The sequence below is a fragment of the Littorina saxatilis genome, linkage group LG16 (genome assembly GCF_037325665.1).
Source record: "Littorina saxatilis isolate snail1 linkage group LG16, US_GU_Lsax_2.0, whole genome shotgun sequence".
Lineage (NCBI taxonomy): Eukaryota > Metazoa > Mollusca > Gastropoda > Littorinimorpha > Littorinidae > Littorina > Littorina saxatilis.
In genome coordinates this window covers 54348649-54369250 of record NC_090260.1, presented here as the reverse complement: position 1 = coordinate 54369250, position 20602 = coordinate 54348649, and the positions used below count along the sequence as shown (strand labels likewise).

General features: G+C 41.7%; 1 protein-coding gene across 1 annotated transcript in view; it reads left to right on the top strand.

Annotated features, from left to right (window-relative positions):
- The window catches only part of LOC138950070 (transient receptor potential cation channel subfamily M member 8-like), a 28637-nt gene extending 8605 nt beyond the window's left edge, over positions 1-20032 (top strand). Inside the window, exons 2-5 of the mRNA XM_070321848.1 lie at positions 74-222; positions 11936-12036; positions 12448-12655; positions 19934-20032. Of these exons, the coding sequence (XP_070177949.1) occupies positions 103-222; positions 11936-12036; positions 12448-12655; positions 19934-20032 (528 nt within the window). The 5' untranslated portion in view covers positions 74-102. The remainder of the gene's footprint in view (positions 1-73; positions 223-11935; positions 12037-12447; positions 12656-19933) is intronic.
- The last annotated feature ends 570 nt before the right edge of the window (positions 20033-20602 follow it).

Below are 20602 nucleotides of genomic sequence, written 5' to 3'. Positions count from 1 at the left end.
TATTAACGTTTGCTTGACATACTTGTATAACATTTCCGACTTGACTTGTTGTGTGTTGTGTGTTGTGTGACAGCCGATCAGAAGAAGGCCACAGGACACTCCATGCAGGAGGCCAAAGACCACTTTCTGCAGACGTGTCTACACCCCATACAGGAACTGTTCCTGTGGGCACTCCTGTCAGGAAACATGGATCTCACCGAGTCGCTATGGAAACACTGTGATGTACGACAGCTATAATTTCAAATCGCGGGAGGGGAAGGGGAATGCGATTTGCGCATTGTAAACTTGGTCAGGTGTCATCGAAATATAGATCTAATGAAGATACTTTCAGGGTTTTTGAAATTGTTCCCCATATGAAGCAAATGTAAGAACAATGCCACAGATGTGTCTTCCACACAGACGTAAGACATGCAAAACAATTACTTTGTCAAAGTCGTATAACTGTCAAAAACATTTGTGTGCGTCACGCGGACAAGCACCCCCCCCCCCAAAAAAAAAAAATCACTGTTTGTAGTTCAGAAGGATCAATAAGTTCTATGACTAGATACAAGTATCATCTTGATATGCCAAAGACAATTTGTCCTGGGATATTTCTGTTTGTGTTGGAATATACCAGTTTAAAACCAGTCTCATCTCCAAACATTTAGCGAAATAGAAAAAAGTGAGCTTGTTTGTTTGTTTATTTGTTTGAAGCGATTTACAGTCTTTCGAACTGGACATTACCCATACTTTCAAAAACAACTTGATAATTATGCTGTCTTTTGATCAGGACATTATCCATACTTTTAATGTTGCGTGAGATGCCGCCTCCTGATCAGGACATTAACCATACTTTTAATGTTGTGTGAGATGCTGCCCTCTGATCAGGACATTAACCATACTTTTAATGTTGCGTGAGATGCCGCCTCCTGATCAGGACATTAACCATACTTTTAATGGTGTGTGAGATGCTGCCCTCTGATCAGGACATTAACCATACTTTTAATGTTGCGTGAGATGCCGCCTCCTGATCAGGACATTAACCATACTTTTAATGTTGCGTGAGATGCCGCCTCCTGATCAGGACATTAACCATACTTTTAATGTTGCGTGAGATGCCGCCTCCTGATCAGGACATTAACCATACTTTTAATGGTGTGTGAGATGCTGCCCTCTGATCAGGACATTAACCATACTTTTAATGTTGCGTGAGATGCTGCCCTCTGATCAGGACATTAACCATACTTTTAATGTTGCGTGAGATGCCGCCTCCTGATCAGGACATTAACCATACTTTTAATGTTGCGTGAGATGCCGCCTCCTGATCAGGACATTAACCATACTTTTAATGTTGTGTGAGATGCCGCCTTCTGATCAGGACATTAACCATACTTTTAATGTTGCGTGAGATGCCGCCTCCTGATCAGGACATTAACCATACTTTTAATGTTGCGTGAGATGCCGCCTTCTGATCAGGACATTAACCATACTTTTAATGTTGTGTGAGATGCCGCCTTCTGATCAGGACATTAACCATACTTTTAATGTTGCGTGAGATGCCGCCTTCTGATCAGGACATTAACCATACTTTTAATGTTGCGTGAGATGCCGCCTTCTGATCAGGACATTAACCATACTTTTAATGTTGTGTGAGATGCTGCCCTCTGATCAGGACATTAACCATACTTTTAATGGTGTGTGAGATGCTGCCTTGTGATCAGGACATTAACCATACTTTTAATGTTGTGTGAGATGCTGCCCTCTGATCAGGACATTAACCATACTTTTAATGTTGCGTGAGATGCTGCCCTCTGATCAGGACATTAACCATACTTTTAATGTTGCGTGAGATGCTGCCCTCTGATCAGGACATTAACCATACTTTTAATGTTGCGTGAGATGCTGCCCTCTGATCAGGACATTAACCATACTTTTAATGTTGCGTGAGATGCTGCCCTCTGATCAGGACATTAACCATACTTTTAATGTTGCGTGAGATGCTGCCCTCTGATCAGGACATTAACCATACTTTTAATGTTGCGTGAGATGCTGCCCTCTGATCAGGACATTAACCATACTTTTAATGTTGCGTGAGATGCTGCCCTCTGATCAGGACATTAACCATACTTTTAATGTTGCGTGAGATGCTGCCTTGTGATCAGGACATTAACCATACTTTTAATGTTGTGTGAGATGCTGCCTCCTGATCAGGACATTAACCATACTTTTAATGTTGTGTGAGATGCTGCCCTCTGATCAGGACATTAACCATACTTTTAATGGTGTGTGAGATGCTGCCCTCTGATCAGGACATTAATCACACTTTTAATGTTGTGTGAGATGCTGCCCTCTGATCAGGACATTAACCATACTTTTAATGTTGTGTGAGATGCTGCCCTCTGATCAGGACATTAACCATACTTTTAATGGTGTGTGAGATGCTGCCTTGTGATCAGGACATTAACCATACTTTTAATGTTGTGTGAGATGCTGCCCTCTGATCAGGACATTAACCATACTTTTAATGTTGCGTGAGATGCTGCCCTCTGATCAGGACATTAACCATACTTTTAATGTTGCGTGAGATGCTGCCCTCTGATCAGGACATTAACCATACTTTTAATGTTGCGTGAGATGCTGCCCTCTGATCAGGACATTAACCATACTTTTAATGTTGCGTGAGATGCTGCCCTCTGATCAGGACATTAACCATACTTTTAATGTTGCGTGAGATGCTGCCCTCTGATCAGGACATTAACCATACTTTTAATGTTGTGTGAGATGCTGCCCTCTGATCAGGACATTAACCACACTTTTAATGTTGTGTGAGATGCTGCCTTGTGATCAGGACATTAACCATACTTTTAATGTTGCGTGAGATGCTGCCCTCTGATCAGGACATTAATCATACTTTTAATGTTGTGTGAGATGCTGCCCTCTGATCAGGACATTAACCATACTTTTAATGTTGTGTGAGATGCTGCCTTCTGATCAGGACATTAACCATACTTTTAATGTTGCGTGAGATGCTGCCTTGTGATCAGGACATTAACCATACTTTTAATGTTGTGTGAGATGCTGCCTCCTGATCAGGACATTAACCATACTTTTAATGTTGTGTGAGATGCTGCCCTCTGATCAGGACATTAACCATACTTTTAATGTTGCGTGAGATGCTGCCTCCTGATCAGGACATTAACCATACTTTTAATGTTGCGTGAGATGCCGCCTCCTGATCAGGACATTAACCATACTTTTAATGTTGTGTGAGATGCTGCCTTGTGATCAGGACATTAACCATACTTTTAATGTTGCGTGAGATGCTGCCTTGTGATCAGGACATTAACCATACTTTTAATGTTGTGTGAGATGCTGCCTTGTGATCAGGACATTAACCATACTTTTAATGTTGCGTGAGATGCTGCCCTCTGACCAGGACATTAACCATACTTTTAATGTTGTGTGAGATGCTGCCTTGTGATCAGGACATTAACCATACTTTTAATGTTGCGTGAGATGCCGCCTCCTGATCAGGACATTAACCATACTTTTAATGTTGCGTGAGATGCCGCCTCCTGATCAGGACATTAACCATACTTTTAATGTTGTGTGAGATGCTGCCTTGTGATCAGGACATTAACCATACTTTTAATGTTGCGTGAGATGCTGCCTTGTGATCAGGACATTAACCATACTTTTAATGTTGTGTCAGATGCCGCCTTGTGATCAGGACATTAATCACACTTTTAATGTTGTGTGAGATGCTGCCCTCTGATCAGGACATTAACCATACTTTTAATGTTGCGTGAGATGCTGCCCTCTGATCAGGACATTAACCATACTTTTAATGTTGTGTGAGATGCTGCCCTCTGATCAGGACATTAACCATACTTTTAATGTTGTGTGAGATGCTGCCCTCTGACCAGGACATTAACCATACTTTTAATGTTGTGTGAGATGCTGCCTTGTGATCAGGACATTAACCATACTTTTAATGTTGCGTGAGATGCCGCCTCCTGATCAGGACATTAACCATACTTTTAATGTTGCGTGAGATGCCGCCTCCTGATCAGGACATTAACCATACTTTTAATGTTGTGTGAGATGCTGCCTTGTGATCAGGACATTAACCATACTTTTAATGTTGCGTGAGATGCTGCCTTGTGATCAGGACATTAACCATACTTTTAATGTTGTGTCAGATGCCGCCTTGTGATCAGGACATTAACCATACTTTTAATGTTGCGTGAGATGCTGCCCTCTGATCAGGACATTAATCACACTTTTAATGTTGTGTGAGATGCTGCCCTCTGATCAGGACATTAACCATACTTTTAATGTTGCGTGAGATGCTGCCCTCTGATCAGGACATTAACCATACTTTTAATGTTGTGTGAGATGCTGCCCTCTGATCAGGACATTAACCATACTTTTAATGTTGCGTGAGATGCTGCCCTCTGATCAGGACATTAACCATACTTTTAATGTTGTGTGAGATGCTGCCTTGTGATCAGGACATTAACCATACTTTTAATGTTGCGTGAGATGCTGCCCTCTGATCAGGACATTAACCATACTTTTAATGTTGTGTGATATGCTGCCCTCTGATCAGGACATTAACCATACTTTTAATGTTGTGTGAGATGCTGCCCTCTGATCAGGACATTAACCATACTTTTAATGTTGCGTGAGATGCTGCCCTCTGATCAGGACATTAACCATACTTTTAATGTTGTGTGAGATGCTGCCCTCTGATCAGGACATTAATCACACTTTTAATGTTGTGTGAGATGCTGCCCTCTGATCAGGACATTAATCACACTTTTAATGTTGTGTGAGATGCTGCCCTCTGATCAGGACATTAATCACACTTTTAATGTTGCGTGAGATGCTGCCCTCTGATCAGGACATTAACCATACTTTTAATGTTGCGTGAGATGCTGCCTTCTGATCAGGACATTAACCATACTTTTAATGTTGTGTGAGATGCTGCCCTCTGATCAGGACATTAACCATACTTTTAATGTTGCGTGAGATGCTGCCCTCTGATCAGGACATTAACCATACTTTTAATGTTGTGTGAGATGCTGCCCTCTGATCAGGACATTAACCATACTTTTAATGTTGCGTGAGATGCTGCCTTGTGATCAGGACATTAACCATACTTTTAATGGTGTGTGAGATGCTGCCCTCTGATCAGGACATTAACCATACTTTTAATGGTGTGTGAGATGCTGCCCTCTGATCAGGACATTACCCATACTTTTAATGTTGTGTGAGATGCTGCCCTCTGATCAGGACATTAACCATACTTTTAATGTTGTGTGAGATGCTGCCTTCTGATCCGGACATTAACCATAATTTTAATGTTGTGTGAGATGCTGCCCTCTGATCAGGACATTAACCACACTTTTAATGTTGCGTGAGATGCTGCCTTCTGATCAGGACATTAACCATACTTTTAATGGTGTGTGAGATGCTGCCTTGTGATCAGGACATTAACCATACTTTTAATGTTGCGTGAGATACTGCCCTCTGATCAGGACATTAACCATACTTTTAATGTTGCGTGAGATGCTGCCCTCTGATCAGGACATTAACCATACTTTTAATGTTGCGTGAGATGCTGCCCTCTGATCAGGACATTAACCATACTTTTAATGGTGTGTGAGATGCTGCCCTCTGATCAGGACATTAACCATACTTTTAATGTTGTGTGATATGCTGCCCTCTGATCAGGACATTATCCATACTTTTAATGGTGTGTGAGATGCTGCCTTCTGATCAGGACATTAACCATACTTTTAAAGTTGCGTGAGATGCTGCCTTGTGATCAGGACATTAACCATACTTTTAATGTTGTGTGAGATGCTGCCTTGTGATCAGGACATTAACCATACTTTTAATGTTGCGTGAGATGCTGCCCTCTGATCAGGACATTATCCATACTTTTAATGTTGTGTGAGATGCTGCCTTCTGATCAGGACATTAACCATACTTTTAATGTTGCGTGAGATGCTGCCCTCTGATCAGGACATTAACCATACTTTTAATGTTGTGTGAGATGCTGCCTTGTGATCAGGACATTAACCATACTTTTAATGTTGCGTGAGATGCTGCCCTCTGATCAGGACATTAATCACACTTTTAATGTTGCGTGAGATGCTGCCCTCTGATCAGGACATTAATCACACTTTTAATGTTGCGGGAGATGCTGCCCTCTGATCAGGACATTAATCACACTTTTAATGTTGTGTGAGATGCTGCCTTCTGATCAGGACATTAACCATACTTTTAATGTTGTGTGAGATGCTGCCCTCTGATCAGGACATTAACCACACTTTTAATGTTGTGTGAGATGCTGCCCTCTGATCAGGACATTAACCACACTTTTAATGTTGCGTGAGATGCTGCCTTCTGATCAGGACATTAACCATACTTTTAATGTTGCGTGAGATGCTGCCTTGTGATCAGGACATTAACCATACTTTTAATGTTGCGTGAGATGCTGCCTTCTGATCAGGACATTAACCATACTTTTAATGTTGCGTGAGATGCTGCCTTGTGATCAGGACATTAACCATACATTGCATGGTGGGTGAGATGCTGTCCTCTGATCAGGACATTAACCATACTTTTAATGTTGCGTGAGATGCTGCCTTCTGATCAGGACAGTAATCATACTTTTAATGTTGTGTGAGATGCTGCCCTCTGATCAGGACATTAACCATACTTTTAATGTTGCGTGAGATGCCGCCTCCTGATCAGGACATTAACCATACTTTTAATGTTGTGTGAGATGCTGCCCTCTGATCAGGACATTAATCATACTTTTAATGTTGTGTGAGATGCTGCCTTGTGATCAGGACATTATCCATACTTTTAATGTTGTGTGAGATGCTGCCCTCTGATCAGGACATTAACCAAACTTTTAATGTTGTGTGAGATGCTGCCTTGTGATCAGGACATTAACCATACTTTTAATGTTGTGTGAGATGCTGCCCTCTGATCAGGACATTAACCATACTTTTAATGTTGCGTGAGATGCTGCCCTCTGATCAGGACATTAATCACACTTTTAATGTTGCGTGAGATGCTGCCCTCTGATCAGGACATTAATCACACTTTTAATGTTGCGGGAGATGCTGCCCTCTGATCAGGACATTAATCACACTTTTAATGTTGTGTGAGATGCTGCCTTCTGATCAGGACATTAACCATACTTTTAATGTTGTGTGAGATGCTGCCCTCTGATCAGGACATTAACCACACTTTTAATGTTGTGTGAGATGCTGCCCTCTGATCAGGACATTAACCATACTTTTAATGTTGTGTGATATGCTGCCCTCTGATCAGGACATTAACCATACTTTTAATGTTGCGTGAGATGCTGCCTTGTGATCAGGACATTAACCATACTTTTAATGTTGTGTGAGATGCCGCCCTCTGATCAGGACATTAACCATACTTTTAATGTTGCGTGAGATGCTGCCCTCTGATCAGGACATTAACCATACTTTTAATGTTGTGTGAGATGCTGCCTTGTGATCAGGACATTAACCATACTTTTAATGGTGTGTGAGATGCTGCCCTCTGATCAGGACATTAACCATACTTTTAATGTTGCGTGAGATGCTGCCCTCTGATCAGGACATTAACCATACTTTTAATGTTGTGTGAGATGCTGCCCTCTGATCAGGACATTAACCATACTTTTAATGTTGCGTGAGATGCTGCCCTCTGATCAGGACATTAACCATACTTTTAATGTTGTGTGAGATGCTGCCCTCTGATCAGGACATTAACCATACTTTTAATGTTGCGTGAGATGCTGCCTTGTGATCAGGATATTAACCATACTTTTAATGTTGTGTGAGATGCCGCCCTCTGATCAGGACATTAACCATACTTTTAATGTTGTGTGAGATGCTGCCCTCTGATCAGGACATTAACCATACTTTTAATGTTGCGTGAGATGCTGCCCTCTGATCAGGACATTATCCATACTTTTAATGTTGTGTGAGATGCTGCCCTCTGATCAGGACATTATCCATACTTTTAATGTTGTGTGAGATGCTTCCCTCTGATCAGGACATTAACCATACTTTTAATGTTGTGTGAGATGCTGCCCTCTGACCAGGACATTAACCATACTTTTAATGTTGTGTGAGATGCTGCCCTCTGATCAGGACATTATCCATACTTTTAATGTTGTGTGAGATGCTGCCCTCTGATCAGGACATTAACCATACTTTTAATGTTGTGTGAGATGCTGCCCTCTGATCAGGACATTATCCATACTTTTAATGTTGTGTGAGATGCTGCCCTCTGATCAGGACATTATCCATACTTTTAATGTTGTGTGAGATGCTGCCCTCTGATCAGGACATTAACCATACTTTTAATGTTGTGTGAGATGCTGCCCTCTGATCAGGACATTAATCATACTTTTAATGTTGTGTGAGATGCTGCCCTCTGATCAGGACATTAACCATACTTTTAATGTTGCGTGAGATGCTGCCCTCTGATCAGGACATTAACCATACTTTTAATGTTGTGTGAGATGCTGCCCTCTGATCAGGACATTAACCATACTTTTAATGTTGCGTGAGATGCTGCCTTGTGATCAGGACATTAACCATACTTTTAATGGTGTGTGAGATGCTGCCCTCTGATCAGGACATTAACCATACTTTTAATGGTGTGTGAGATGCTGCCCTCTGATCAGGACATTACCCATACTTTTAATGTTGTGTGAGATGCTGCCCTCTGATCAGGACATTAACCATACTTTTAATGTTGTGTGAGATGCTGCCTTCTGATCCGGACATTAACCATAATTTTAATGTTGTGTGAGATGCTGCCCTCTGATCAGGACATTAACCACACTTTTAATGTTGCGTGAGATGCTGCCTTCTGATCAGGACATTAACCATACTTTTAATGGTGTGTGAGATGCTGCCTTGTGATCAGGACATTAACCATACTTTTAATGTTGCGTGAGATGCTGCCCTCTGATCAGGACATTAACCATACTTTTAATGTTGCGTGAGATGCTGCCCTCTGATCAGGACATTAACCATACTTTTAATGTTGCGTGAGATGCTGCCCTCTGATCAGGACATTAACCATACTTTTAATGGTGTGTGAGATGCTGCCCTCTGATCAGGACATTAACCATACTTTTAATGTTGTGTGATATGCTGCCCTCTGATCAGGACATTATCCATACTTTTAATGGTGTGTGAGATGCTGCCTTCTGATCAGGACATTAACCATACTTTTAAAGTTGCGTGAGATGCTGCCTTGTGATCAGGACATTAACCATACTTTTAATGTTGTGTGAGATGCTGCCTTGTGATCAGGACATTAACCATACTTTTAATGTTGCGTGAGATGCTGCCCTCTGATCAGGACATTATCCATACTTTTAATGTTGTGTGAGATGCTGCCTTCTGATCAGGACATTAACCATACTTTTAATGTTGCGTGAGATGCTGCCCTCTGATCAGGACATTAACCATACTTTTAATGTTGTGTGAGATGCTGCCTTGTGATCAGGACATTAACCATACTTTTAATGTTGCGTGAGATGCTGCCCTCTGATCAGGACATTAATCACACTTTTAATGTTGCGTGAGATGCTGCCCTCTGATCAGGACATTAATCACACTTTTAATGTTGCGGGAGATGCTGCCCTCTGATCAGGACATTAATCACACTTTTAATGTTGTGTGAGATGCTGCCTTCTGATCAGGACATTAACCATACTTTTAATGTTGTGTGAGATGCTGCCCTCTGATCAGGACATTAACCACACTTTTAATGTTGTGTGAGATGCTGCCCTCTGATCAGGACATTAACCACACTTTTAATGTTGCGTGAGATGCTGCCTTCTGATCAGGACATTAACCATACTTTTAATGTTGCGTGAGATGCTGCCTTGTGATCAGGACATTAACCATACTTTTAATGTTGCGTGAGATGCTGCCTTCTGATCAGGACATTAACCATACTTTTAATGTTGCGTGAGATGCTGCCTTGTGATCAGGACATTAACCATACATTGCATGGTGGGTGAGATGCTGTCCTCTGATCAGGACATTAACCATACTTTTAATGTTGCGTGAGATGCTGCCTTCTGATCAGGACAGTAATCATACTTTTAATGTTGTGTGAGATGCTGCCCTCTGATCAGGACATTAATCATACTTTTAATGTTGTGTGAGATGCTGCCTTGTGATCAGGACATTATCCATACTTTTAATGTTGTGTGAGATGCTGCCCTCTGATCAGGACATTAACCATACTTTTAATGTTGTGTGAGATGCTGCCTTGTGATCAGGACATTAACCATACTTTTAATGTTGTGTGAGATGCTGCCCTCTGATCAGGACATTAACCATACTTTTAATGTTGCGTGAGATGCTGCCCTCTGATCAGGACATTAATCATACTTTTAATGTTGTGTGAGATGCTGCCCTCTGATCAGGACATTAACCATACTTTTAATGTTGTGTGAGATGCTGCCTCCAGATCAGGACATTAACCATACTTTTAATGTTGCGTGAGATGCTGCCCTCTGATCAGGACATTAATCATACTTTTAATGTTGCGTGAGATGCTGCCCTCTGATCAGGACATTAATCACACTTTTAATGTTGTGTGAGATGCTGCCCTCTGATCAGGACATTAATCATACTTTTAATGTTGCGTGAGATGCTGCCCTCTGATCAGGACATTATCCATACTTTTAATGTTGCGTGAGATGCTGCCTTCTGATCAGGACATTAATCATACTTTTAATGTTGTGTGAGATGCTGCCCTCTGATCAGGACATTAATCATACTTTTAATGGTGTGTGAGATGCTGCCTTGTGATCAGGTCATTAACCATACTTTTAATGTTGTGTGAGATGCCGCCCTCTTATCAGGACATTAATCATACTTTTAATGTTGTGTGAGATGCTGCCCTCTGATCAGGACATTAACCATACTTTTAACGTTGCGTGGGATGCTGCCTTCTGATCAGGACATTAACCATACTTTTAATGTTGTGTGAGATGCTGGCTTCTGATCAGGACATTAACCATACTTTTAATGTTGTGTGAGATGCTGCCTTCTGATCAGGACATTAACCATACTTTTAACGTTGCGTGAGATGCTGCCTTCTGATCAGGACATTAACCATACTTTTAATGTTGCGTGAGATGCTGCCTTCTGATCAGGACATTAACCATACTTTTAATGTTGCGTGAGATGCTGCCCTCTGATCAAGACATTAACCATACTTTTAATGTTGCGTGAGATGCTGCCTCCTGATCAGGACATTAACCATACTTTTAATGGTGTGTGAGATGCCGCCTTCTGATCAGGACATTAACCATACTTTTAATGTTGTGTGAGATGCCGCCTTCTGATCAGGACATTAACCATACTTTTAATGTTGCGTGAGATGCTGCCTCCTGATCAGGACATTAACCATACTTTTAATGTTGTGTGAGATGCTGCCCTCTGATCAGGACATTAACCATACTTTTAATGGTGTGTGAGATGCTGCCTTGTGATCAGGACATTAACCATACTTTTAATGTTGTGTGAGATGCTGCCCTCTGATCAGGACATTAACCATACTTTTAATGTTGCGTGAGATGCTGCCCTCTGATCAGGACATTAACCATACTTTTAATGTTGTGTGAGATGCTGCCTTCTGATCAGGACATTAACCATACTTTTAATGTTGTGTGAGATGCTGCCCTCTGATCAGGACATTATCCATACTTTTAATGTTGTGTGAGATGCTGCCCTCTGATCAGGACATTAACCATACTTTTAATGTTGCGTGAGATGCTGCCCTCTGATCAGGACATTAATCACACTTTTAATGTTGTGTGAGATGCTGCCCTCTGATCAGGACATCACAAGGTGTGTCAGCAAAATGTGCTGTATGTGTGCAGGACAAGATGGCGGCTGCACTGTTTGCACGTGCCGTGTACCAGGGAATAAGGAAGACACAGACAAATGTTGACGTCAAGAAGGAGCTGAAAGATTATGCCAGGTGTGTGCTCAGTGGAAACTCTGTCCGAATCGACATGTCCTGGTTTTAATTGCTCGAAACCGCCTACCTGATGGTAAGGGTTGAAACAGACAGAATGCAGGGTGCGTGGGGTCATGTATGTCGATGTTCTGAGATTTCTTCACGACACGAGCTGAGAACAGGGAATCTAGTGAGGGCAGATCACATCCTATCACCCTTGCTGCTGTTTTCACGATTTTCTGCAGGTCCGTCTTTTCCTTTTGGGTAGCACTGCTGTACCACACAGTCATGGAGAAAGTGAGAACACTCTCTACCACATCACGGACGAACAGCGAGTTTATGTTATGGGAAGGGGTGTGTGTGGGGGGGGGGGGTGACAGCTGAATATTGTTGTACTACAAATGCAGGTGTTAAAGTGTTAGGATGTTGCAGACGCTTTGAGGACCTGGCTGTGGCCACACTCAAAGCAGCGAACGAGCTGGACGAGAAGAAGACACGTGACCTGCTCAACAAGGAGTGTCTCTGGTGGGGCGGGGTGTCCGTGCTACAGCTGGCCATGCTGACCAGGAGCAAGCTGTTCATCGCCCAGGAGCCGTGTCACCAGCAACTGACACGGGAGTGGAACGGTCACCACGAACAGGTGTGTTACCTTGAGTTGTGCCACAAACTCACCCCTAGTTTCGCAAAGACCTGTCCTTCAAATACTGTTCTGATAGTTATACACAATAGTATTCATGTTCTGACAGTTTTACACAATAGCATATGTAACCGAGTGCCAATTTACTTTACTCTTTCTTACTGAGCTCAAACACTCAAGCAAACGACACAAGTTATATTACCAGGTTCTTTTATTCCATACGATGAAGAGGGGAATGTGTGGGATAACGGGGGTTTACTTTCAAATACAAAACTTTCAATGTATTACTATAGGAATAAACAACTCCAAAAAAAACCAACGCTCTCAACTCTTCACTCTAAAACTACATTCTAAATTCTCCCTCTAAAGCTACCCTTCAAAAAACACACTAAATCCTTCCCCCAAACTACACTCTACTCTAAATCCTCACTCTCAACTTTAATCCAAAAAAACCACAATGAGACTCTAATCTAAAACAAACGAAATCTAAAAAAATCAACCTAAAAACAATTCTTAAAAAAAACCAAATCTACAAAAACTCTAACAAAACCTGACCAAAATCCCTCCACTAAAACTAACTGCTCCCCTCTAACAAAATCTAGTCTACGAAAACCTAGCTAGAAACCCATCTACGAAAACCCGTAAAACCTAGTCTACTGAAACCAGCTAAAAACCCGTCCACTGAACCCAGCTAAAAAAGAACTAACTGAATCTAACTATACCCCTCTAGAAAGAAAAAGAACCATCTAGAAAGAACCCCGTCGCACACTCAACCATCCTGCAAAGCACAGAATGCACGCCGTAAGCATACGTAAACAAATCAACAATTTCAACTACCACAAACTAACTCGTTGAACAACAAAACACATCATTCCTACCAAATAACATGCCTACAATACCGTTCTCTCAAACAACGGTTTTCTAAAGCATTCAACAAACAAAAGTCTTCCCAAACATTCCAACTCACAAAACAATCTACTTGAACATTCAAATAAATCCTTTCCCCAAGCAGCATACTATTCTTCTCACTGCTTACCCATTTACAGAAAGAAAATTGTATTAACCTACCAACAAAAGAATTCCTCACATCCCAAAGGATTTCAGCCTGTGACAGACATGTCACACAAGGCGTCCAGAAAACACACCACAAAAAATATAGGTTGTCTTCACTCCAAAGTTCCAAGCAGAAAGACAGTTTTAGCGACCACATCCTGCGCGCCGGCGTCACAAGATTAACACATATTCGACTCGAGGGGTGTCGGGCACCCCCACTTTCTTTAGTTGGTGTCTAACGTCACCTTCAACTATTCAAATTTACATCGCGGCGGAGGGAAAAAGGGAGATGGAATAAAGCCACCTGTCAATTGTTTCTTGTTCACAAAAACATTAATCACAAAATTTACTCCAGAGGCTTGTACCAAAAAAGCGATCGTTTTACCTATGCAAATTTTAGAATCGGCTCTTCCGCGAGACCAATTCAATAGAAACAAAACACAGTCTCGGAAACCTTAATGGATCCCCGATAGTACAGGTTTGAATCCTCGATAGCACAGAGGTACCACGAGTTCACACGGATGCACAAAAGTGCATGTGTACCGTAACTGTCGTTCCCAAGCTCACATCCTCCCCAACTTAGACTGTCGTCTCCTGGCGACATGCCAGAATCAGAAAAATTCAAAAAAATATTTAACCTCCCAAGAACATAATATTCTCCATCCTCAAATCATTTCAAAAACTTTCACACAAAAACAATCATCAACTGACTAATACAATATTTCTCTAAAATTAAATGTTCTGAAATACACATTTCACATAATCCTTCCAGTGCCAATAATCACATCTCCTGTCGACATCCAACTCACACAAGTTGACAAAAAATCACAACTCATCTTTAACAGAGGCAGTTCCATGGTTCACTTTACAAAGAATTATGTTCACCACTTGCCAGATAACCAATAATGATAATCTTTACGACTTATCAAATATTTTATCTCTCTTGAGCATACATCAGAACAAAATGTTGACAATCTTTACGATTTATCAAAGCATCTGATCTCTCTTGAGCATACATCAGAACAAAATACTGACAACCTTTACGATTTATCAATGCATGTCCCCTCTTTGTATCCCAACTGTACTTGGCAACACAATCTTCTCAAACTAACAAAATGACCACTTGCCAAGGCAATGAAAACAAGAAGGGCAAAGCCCATACGACTCACATGCTTGACCTTGCCCTTTACATGACCTTGACCTTCAGGGTCAAGGTCAAATAACTAAACCTAGCAATGACATCATACACTAAGAACTGCTTTACACATTTTCCTACCAAAATACATGTGACCTTGACCCAAGGTCAAAGTCATCCAAGGTCATGCAACACAAAGCTGTTAATTCAAGACATAGGAAGTACAATGGTGCTTATTGGCTCTTTCTACCATGAAATATGGTCACTTTTAGTGGTTCACTACCTTATTTTGGCTGCCCTACACGCCACCAGGCGTGAAAGGCAGTAAGTAAGTAAGTACCTTATTTTGGTCACATTTTATAAGGGTCAAAGTGACCTTGACCTTGATCATATGTGACCAAATGTGTCTCACGATGAAAGCAGAACATGTGCCCCACATAATTTTTAAGTTTGAAACAGTTATCTTCCATAGTTCAGGGTCAAGGTCACTTCAAAATATGTATACAATCCAACTTTGAAGAGCTCCTGTGACCTTGACCTTGAAGCAAGGTAAACCAAACTGGTATCAAAAGATGGGGCTTACTTTGCCCTATAAATCATATATAGGTGAGGTATTGAATCTCAAAAACTTCAGAGAAAATGCGAAAAATGTGAAAAATAGCTGGTTTTTAGACAACATTTATGGCCCCTGCGACCTTGACCTTGAAGCAAGGTCAAGATGCTATGTATGTTTTTTGGGGCCTTGTCATCATACACCATCTTGCCAAATTTGGTACTGATAGACTGAATAGTGTCCAAGAAATATCCAACGTTAAAGTTTTCCGGACGGACGTCCGGACGGACGGACGGACGGACGACTCGGGTGAGTACATAGACTCACTTTTGCTTCGCATGTGAGTCAAAAACTGGAAGTCCTTAAAACTCACCCAGAATATCAAACCTTTAGTCAAAAATCAGCAATAACCTAATGTCACACTCATCACAATTAAACTATTCAACAGGAGTATTCATAGGCAACCATACAATCCTTCAGAATCTATTTCAAAAATCCACTAATATTAACTCTAATAAACAAAACCAGTGTACACACTGCCTTCAAACAAAGACATCAGTCAGTGCTAGAACTCAAATTCTAAAAAATACCACCAAGAAAAATAGAAAGTTAGAACAGAAACAGTAAAAGTGAGAGCGGAGAATACAGTAAAGACAAACCAAACGACAGCAGAGAGCAAAAAGGTAGAAAAAGATATCTAATCCCTTACAGGTAGCATACTTTGCTCCTGAGGCGTACGAGGCTGGAGACGCCATGCTCAAACCAATGAATCCCTAAAAAAATGCAGTCAAGAGAATTAAAAAGTGGGAGCGGAGAAGACAGTAAAGACAAACCAAACGATAGCAGAGAGCAAAAAGGTAGAAAAAGGTTATCTAATCCCTTACAGGTAGCATACTTTGCTCCTGAGGCGTACGAGGCTGGAGACGCCATGCACAGAATATGTTTGCGTAGTCTACCGGCTATAGACAACATAAAACCCGTCAAATACCACCACCAACTGGGCGTCCTTGTGGTAAATGATGCAAGTTTGAATGCGTCCCAGCACCCTGACTACAGTATATGAAGTTTAATAATATGTATATAATTATATCCTTCTCTTCTTCACCATCACTCTCCTTCCTTCCTTCACTATCCTTCCTTCCTTCACAATCCTTCCTTCCTTCCTTCACTATCCTTCCTTCCTTCACAATCCTTCCTTCCTTCACAATCCTTCCTTCCTTCGCAATATGTTTGATATGTTTGATACGTCTGATATGACGGTATTTCAACATATAAATGTTGTTCACCATGTTTCGATCCTTGAAACAAATTAACCGGCAAGCGCATAACTCACGCCCCAAGCACACGGCTTGCAACAAAAACCACACTAACACCCATACATACAACCACAAGTGTTAGTAATCACATCACATCACCATGTTATGTAGCATGATCAAACATACTACACATGTGTCCGTCATAATATCAAATCAACACAACATAATCAAACACACTCTTCCAGGGATGGTCCACTCCCCAACTCTGTCTCTTTGCACGGTGTGCAAACAGTCTTTCACAAACGTCCGAAGAAATGTTAATCACTGAAGTCCTTCTGTGGACTAACAGAGTAAAAAGAAATGTTAATCACTGTAATCCTTTCTTCCACGGATTAACAAACTAAAAGGCAATGTTGACTACAAAGCCGCATCCGTCAACGTCACGCCCGGACTCCCTCCAACTTCTCACACGCCTGTCTCCTCCACACCAGCCCGCGTCCGGACTGCATGCCTGCCATCCTCTCCCTGTGCGACGGGGTCCCCTAACCTACTCTTATCCTAGCCTAGCAGTAACACCCCCTACCCACCCTTGCTCCGCAGCGCCAAATGTAACCGAGTGCCAATTTACTTTACTCTTTCTTACCGAGCTCAAACACTCAAGCAAACGACACAAGTTATATTAACAGGTTCTTTTATTCCAAAAGATGAAAAGGGGAATGTGTGGGATAACGGGGGTTTACTTTCAAATACAAAACTTTCAATGTATTACTATAGGACTAAACAACTCCAAAAAAACAACGCTCTCAACTCTTCACTCTAAAACTACATTCTAAATTCTCCCTCTAAAGCTACCCTTTAAAAACACACTAAATCCTTCCCCCAAACTACACTCTACTCTAAATCCTCACTCTCAACTTTAATCCAAAAAAACCACAATGAGACTCTAATCTAAAACAAACGAAATCTAAAAAACAACCTAAAAACAATTCTTCAAAAAAAACCAAATCTACAAAAACTCTAACAAAACCTGACCAAAATCCCTCCACTAAAACTAACTGCTCCCCTCTAACGAAATCTAGTCTACGAAAACCTAGCTAGAAACCCATCTACGAAAACCCGTAAAACCTAGTCTACTGAAACCAGCTAAAAAAACCGTCTACTGAACCCAGCTAAAAAAGAACTAACTGAATCTAACTACACCCCTCTAGAAAGAAAAAGAACCCTCTAGAAAGAACCCCGTCGCACACACCGACATCCTGCAAAGCACAGAATGCACGCCGTAAGCATACGTAAACAAATCAACAATTTCAACTACCACAAACTAACTCGTTGAACAACAAAACACATCATTCCTACCAAATAACATGCCTACAATACCGTTCTCTCAAACAACGGTTTTTTAAAGCATTCAACAAACAAAAGTCTTCCCAAACATTCCAACTCACAAAACAATCTACTTGAACATTCAAATAAATCCTTTCCCCAAGCAGCATACTATTCTTCTCACTGCTTACCCATTTACAGAAAGAAAATTGTATTAACCTACCAGCAAAAGAATTCCTCACATCCCAAAGGATTTCAGCCTGTGACAGACATGTCACACAAGGCGTCCAGAAAACACACCACAAAAAATATAGGTTGTCTTCACTCCAAAGTTCCAAGCAAACAGACAGTTTTAGCGGCCACATCCTGCGCGCCGGCGTCACAAGGTTAACACATATTCGACTCGAGGGGTGTCGGGCACCCCCACTTTCTTTAGTTGGTGTCTAACGTCACCTTCAACTATTCAAATTTACATCGCGGCGGAGGGAAAAAGGGAGATGGAATAAAGCCACCTGTCAATTGTTTCTTGTTCACAAAAACATTAATCACAAAATTTACTCCAGAGGCTTGTACCAAAAAAGCGATCGTTTTACCTATGCAAATTTTAGAATCGGCTCTTCCGCGAGACCAATTCAATAGAAACAAAACACAGTCTCGGAAACCTTAATGGATCCCCGATAGTACAGGTTTGAATCCTCGATAGCACAGAGGTACCACGAGTTCACACGGATGCACAAAAGTGCATGTGTACCGTAACTGTCGTTCCCAAGCTCACACATACAACATGTTCTGACAGTTTTACACAATAGCATGCAACATGTATGGCTGCATTCATACTGACTGTGTCCTTATCTTGTCTGTGTAGAGGAAACAAAATCATACATACAAATATTATCGTCACGCTCATAAGAAAAACAAGTCGCGCGTAAGGCGAAATTACTACATTTAGTCCAGCTGTGGAACTCACAGAATGAAACTGAACGCACTGCATGTATTCACCAAGACCGCATACTCGTAGTTTCGTCAGTCCACCGCTCGTGGCAAAGGCAGTGAAATCGACAAGCCAGAATAATGCGGTAATGGTCGCGCTGTGATGCATAGCACGCTTTTCTGTACCTCTCTTCGTTTTAACTTTCTGAGCGTGTATTTAATCCAAACATATCATATAACTCGGAGGCAAAAGAAACGCATCCCGCAGTGGGGCACTGCGGTTATGAAATTAAAGGCCCCTCCTGTTTTTGGAACCGCAGGAGCTTTCTAGTTTGCTGTTAGGTAGATTTTTGGTTCCTCTTTCCTGTCATGCTCTCTTTTTCTTCATGAATTCTTTTCTTTTTTCTGCCTTCTTGCTCATTCACCTGTATTTTTTCCAAAAATCTCTTCTCTTGCCGCTTGTCTCGCGATTCATGTATAGTTTAATCTGTTAGTGTTCTGATGTAAGTCCAGCAGTAGATAGGTTAAGCCAATTTTAACATACTGGAAACTGGTAATCTTCCAGTAGGTATTAATTTAGTTTTACTAAAGCCTGCTGGGACACAAGTAATGGGTTAGTGCATTTGTAAACAGGAATCGCTTGACAAGTGGCCCCCTTCATCCCCCCCTTCCTCGTCCTGATATGGCTCTGCGTAGTCGGCTGGACGTTAAGCAACAAATAAACAAACAAACAAACAAAAGAAACGCAAACAAAGGATGGGTTAATTAAACCTTTGTGGACTTGAAACAAAAAGAAAAGCATGATACTACCATGTTCTGCACGTGTTGTTTTAGCGGTCTTATCTTGTCAGAACCGTGTTTGCCGTTATCTGGGTCACACGCGAGGTCTTGTTGACGGGGATCCCAAACCGTCATGGGGACCACTTTCAGCACGTACAAAATGTGAAAAAGCAGCTTTTCGTGTTCAGAGTGTTCAGGCAAAGCTGTAGCGTACTCACAAAACTGTTACAACATTCATTTCTGCGACACAGGCGCGATGCCGAGACTATCACCAGAGAAGCGCCAACAGGCGATCGGAAGACTTGATGCCGGACAATCAGTTCAGCAAGTTGCTAGGGCATTTGGAGTAAATGTCACCACGGCTTATCGCCTGCAGCAACGTTTTCATGCTACTAACAGTACCTGCGACTTACCAAGACGTGGCAGACCCCGGGTAACAACAGCCCGTCAAGATCGCCATCTTGTCCATCAACACCAGCGAGATCCATTCGAAACTGCCGCCAACACAGCCCGTAACACAATCGGGGTACATGGACGCCCCGTCAGTGCCAGAACTGTACGCCGACGCCTTGGTGGGTAGAACCTGGTAAATCGGCGTCCTGCTCTACGTCCTGTCTTGACAGCTCAGCATCGCCTGGATCGTCTGGGCTGGGCCCAGCAGCATGCCCACTGGCGCAATCGGGACTGCGGGGTTAGGGTTAGGTGCGGAGGGTTCTTTTTTGGTTTAAGCGTGTTTATTCAAATTCTCATACACACGTTTCAAACAATAACAACATTGAGAACGTTAACAAGCAGATTGCTTATGGACACGTTCTTGAACTTATAATCAATACACATTCAGATAGCAAAACATGGCGAACAAGTGATAGCTTCAACACTTATCTTGATAATCTTTAATTATATTTTATACAAATAGGGTA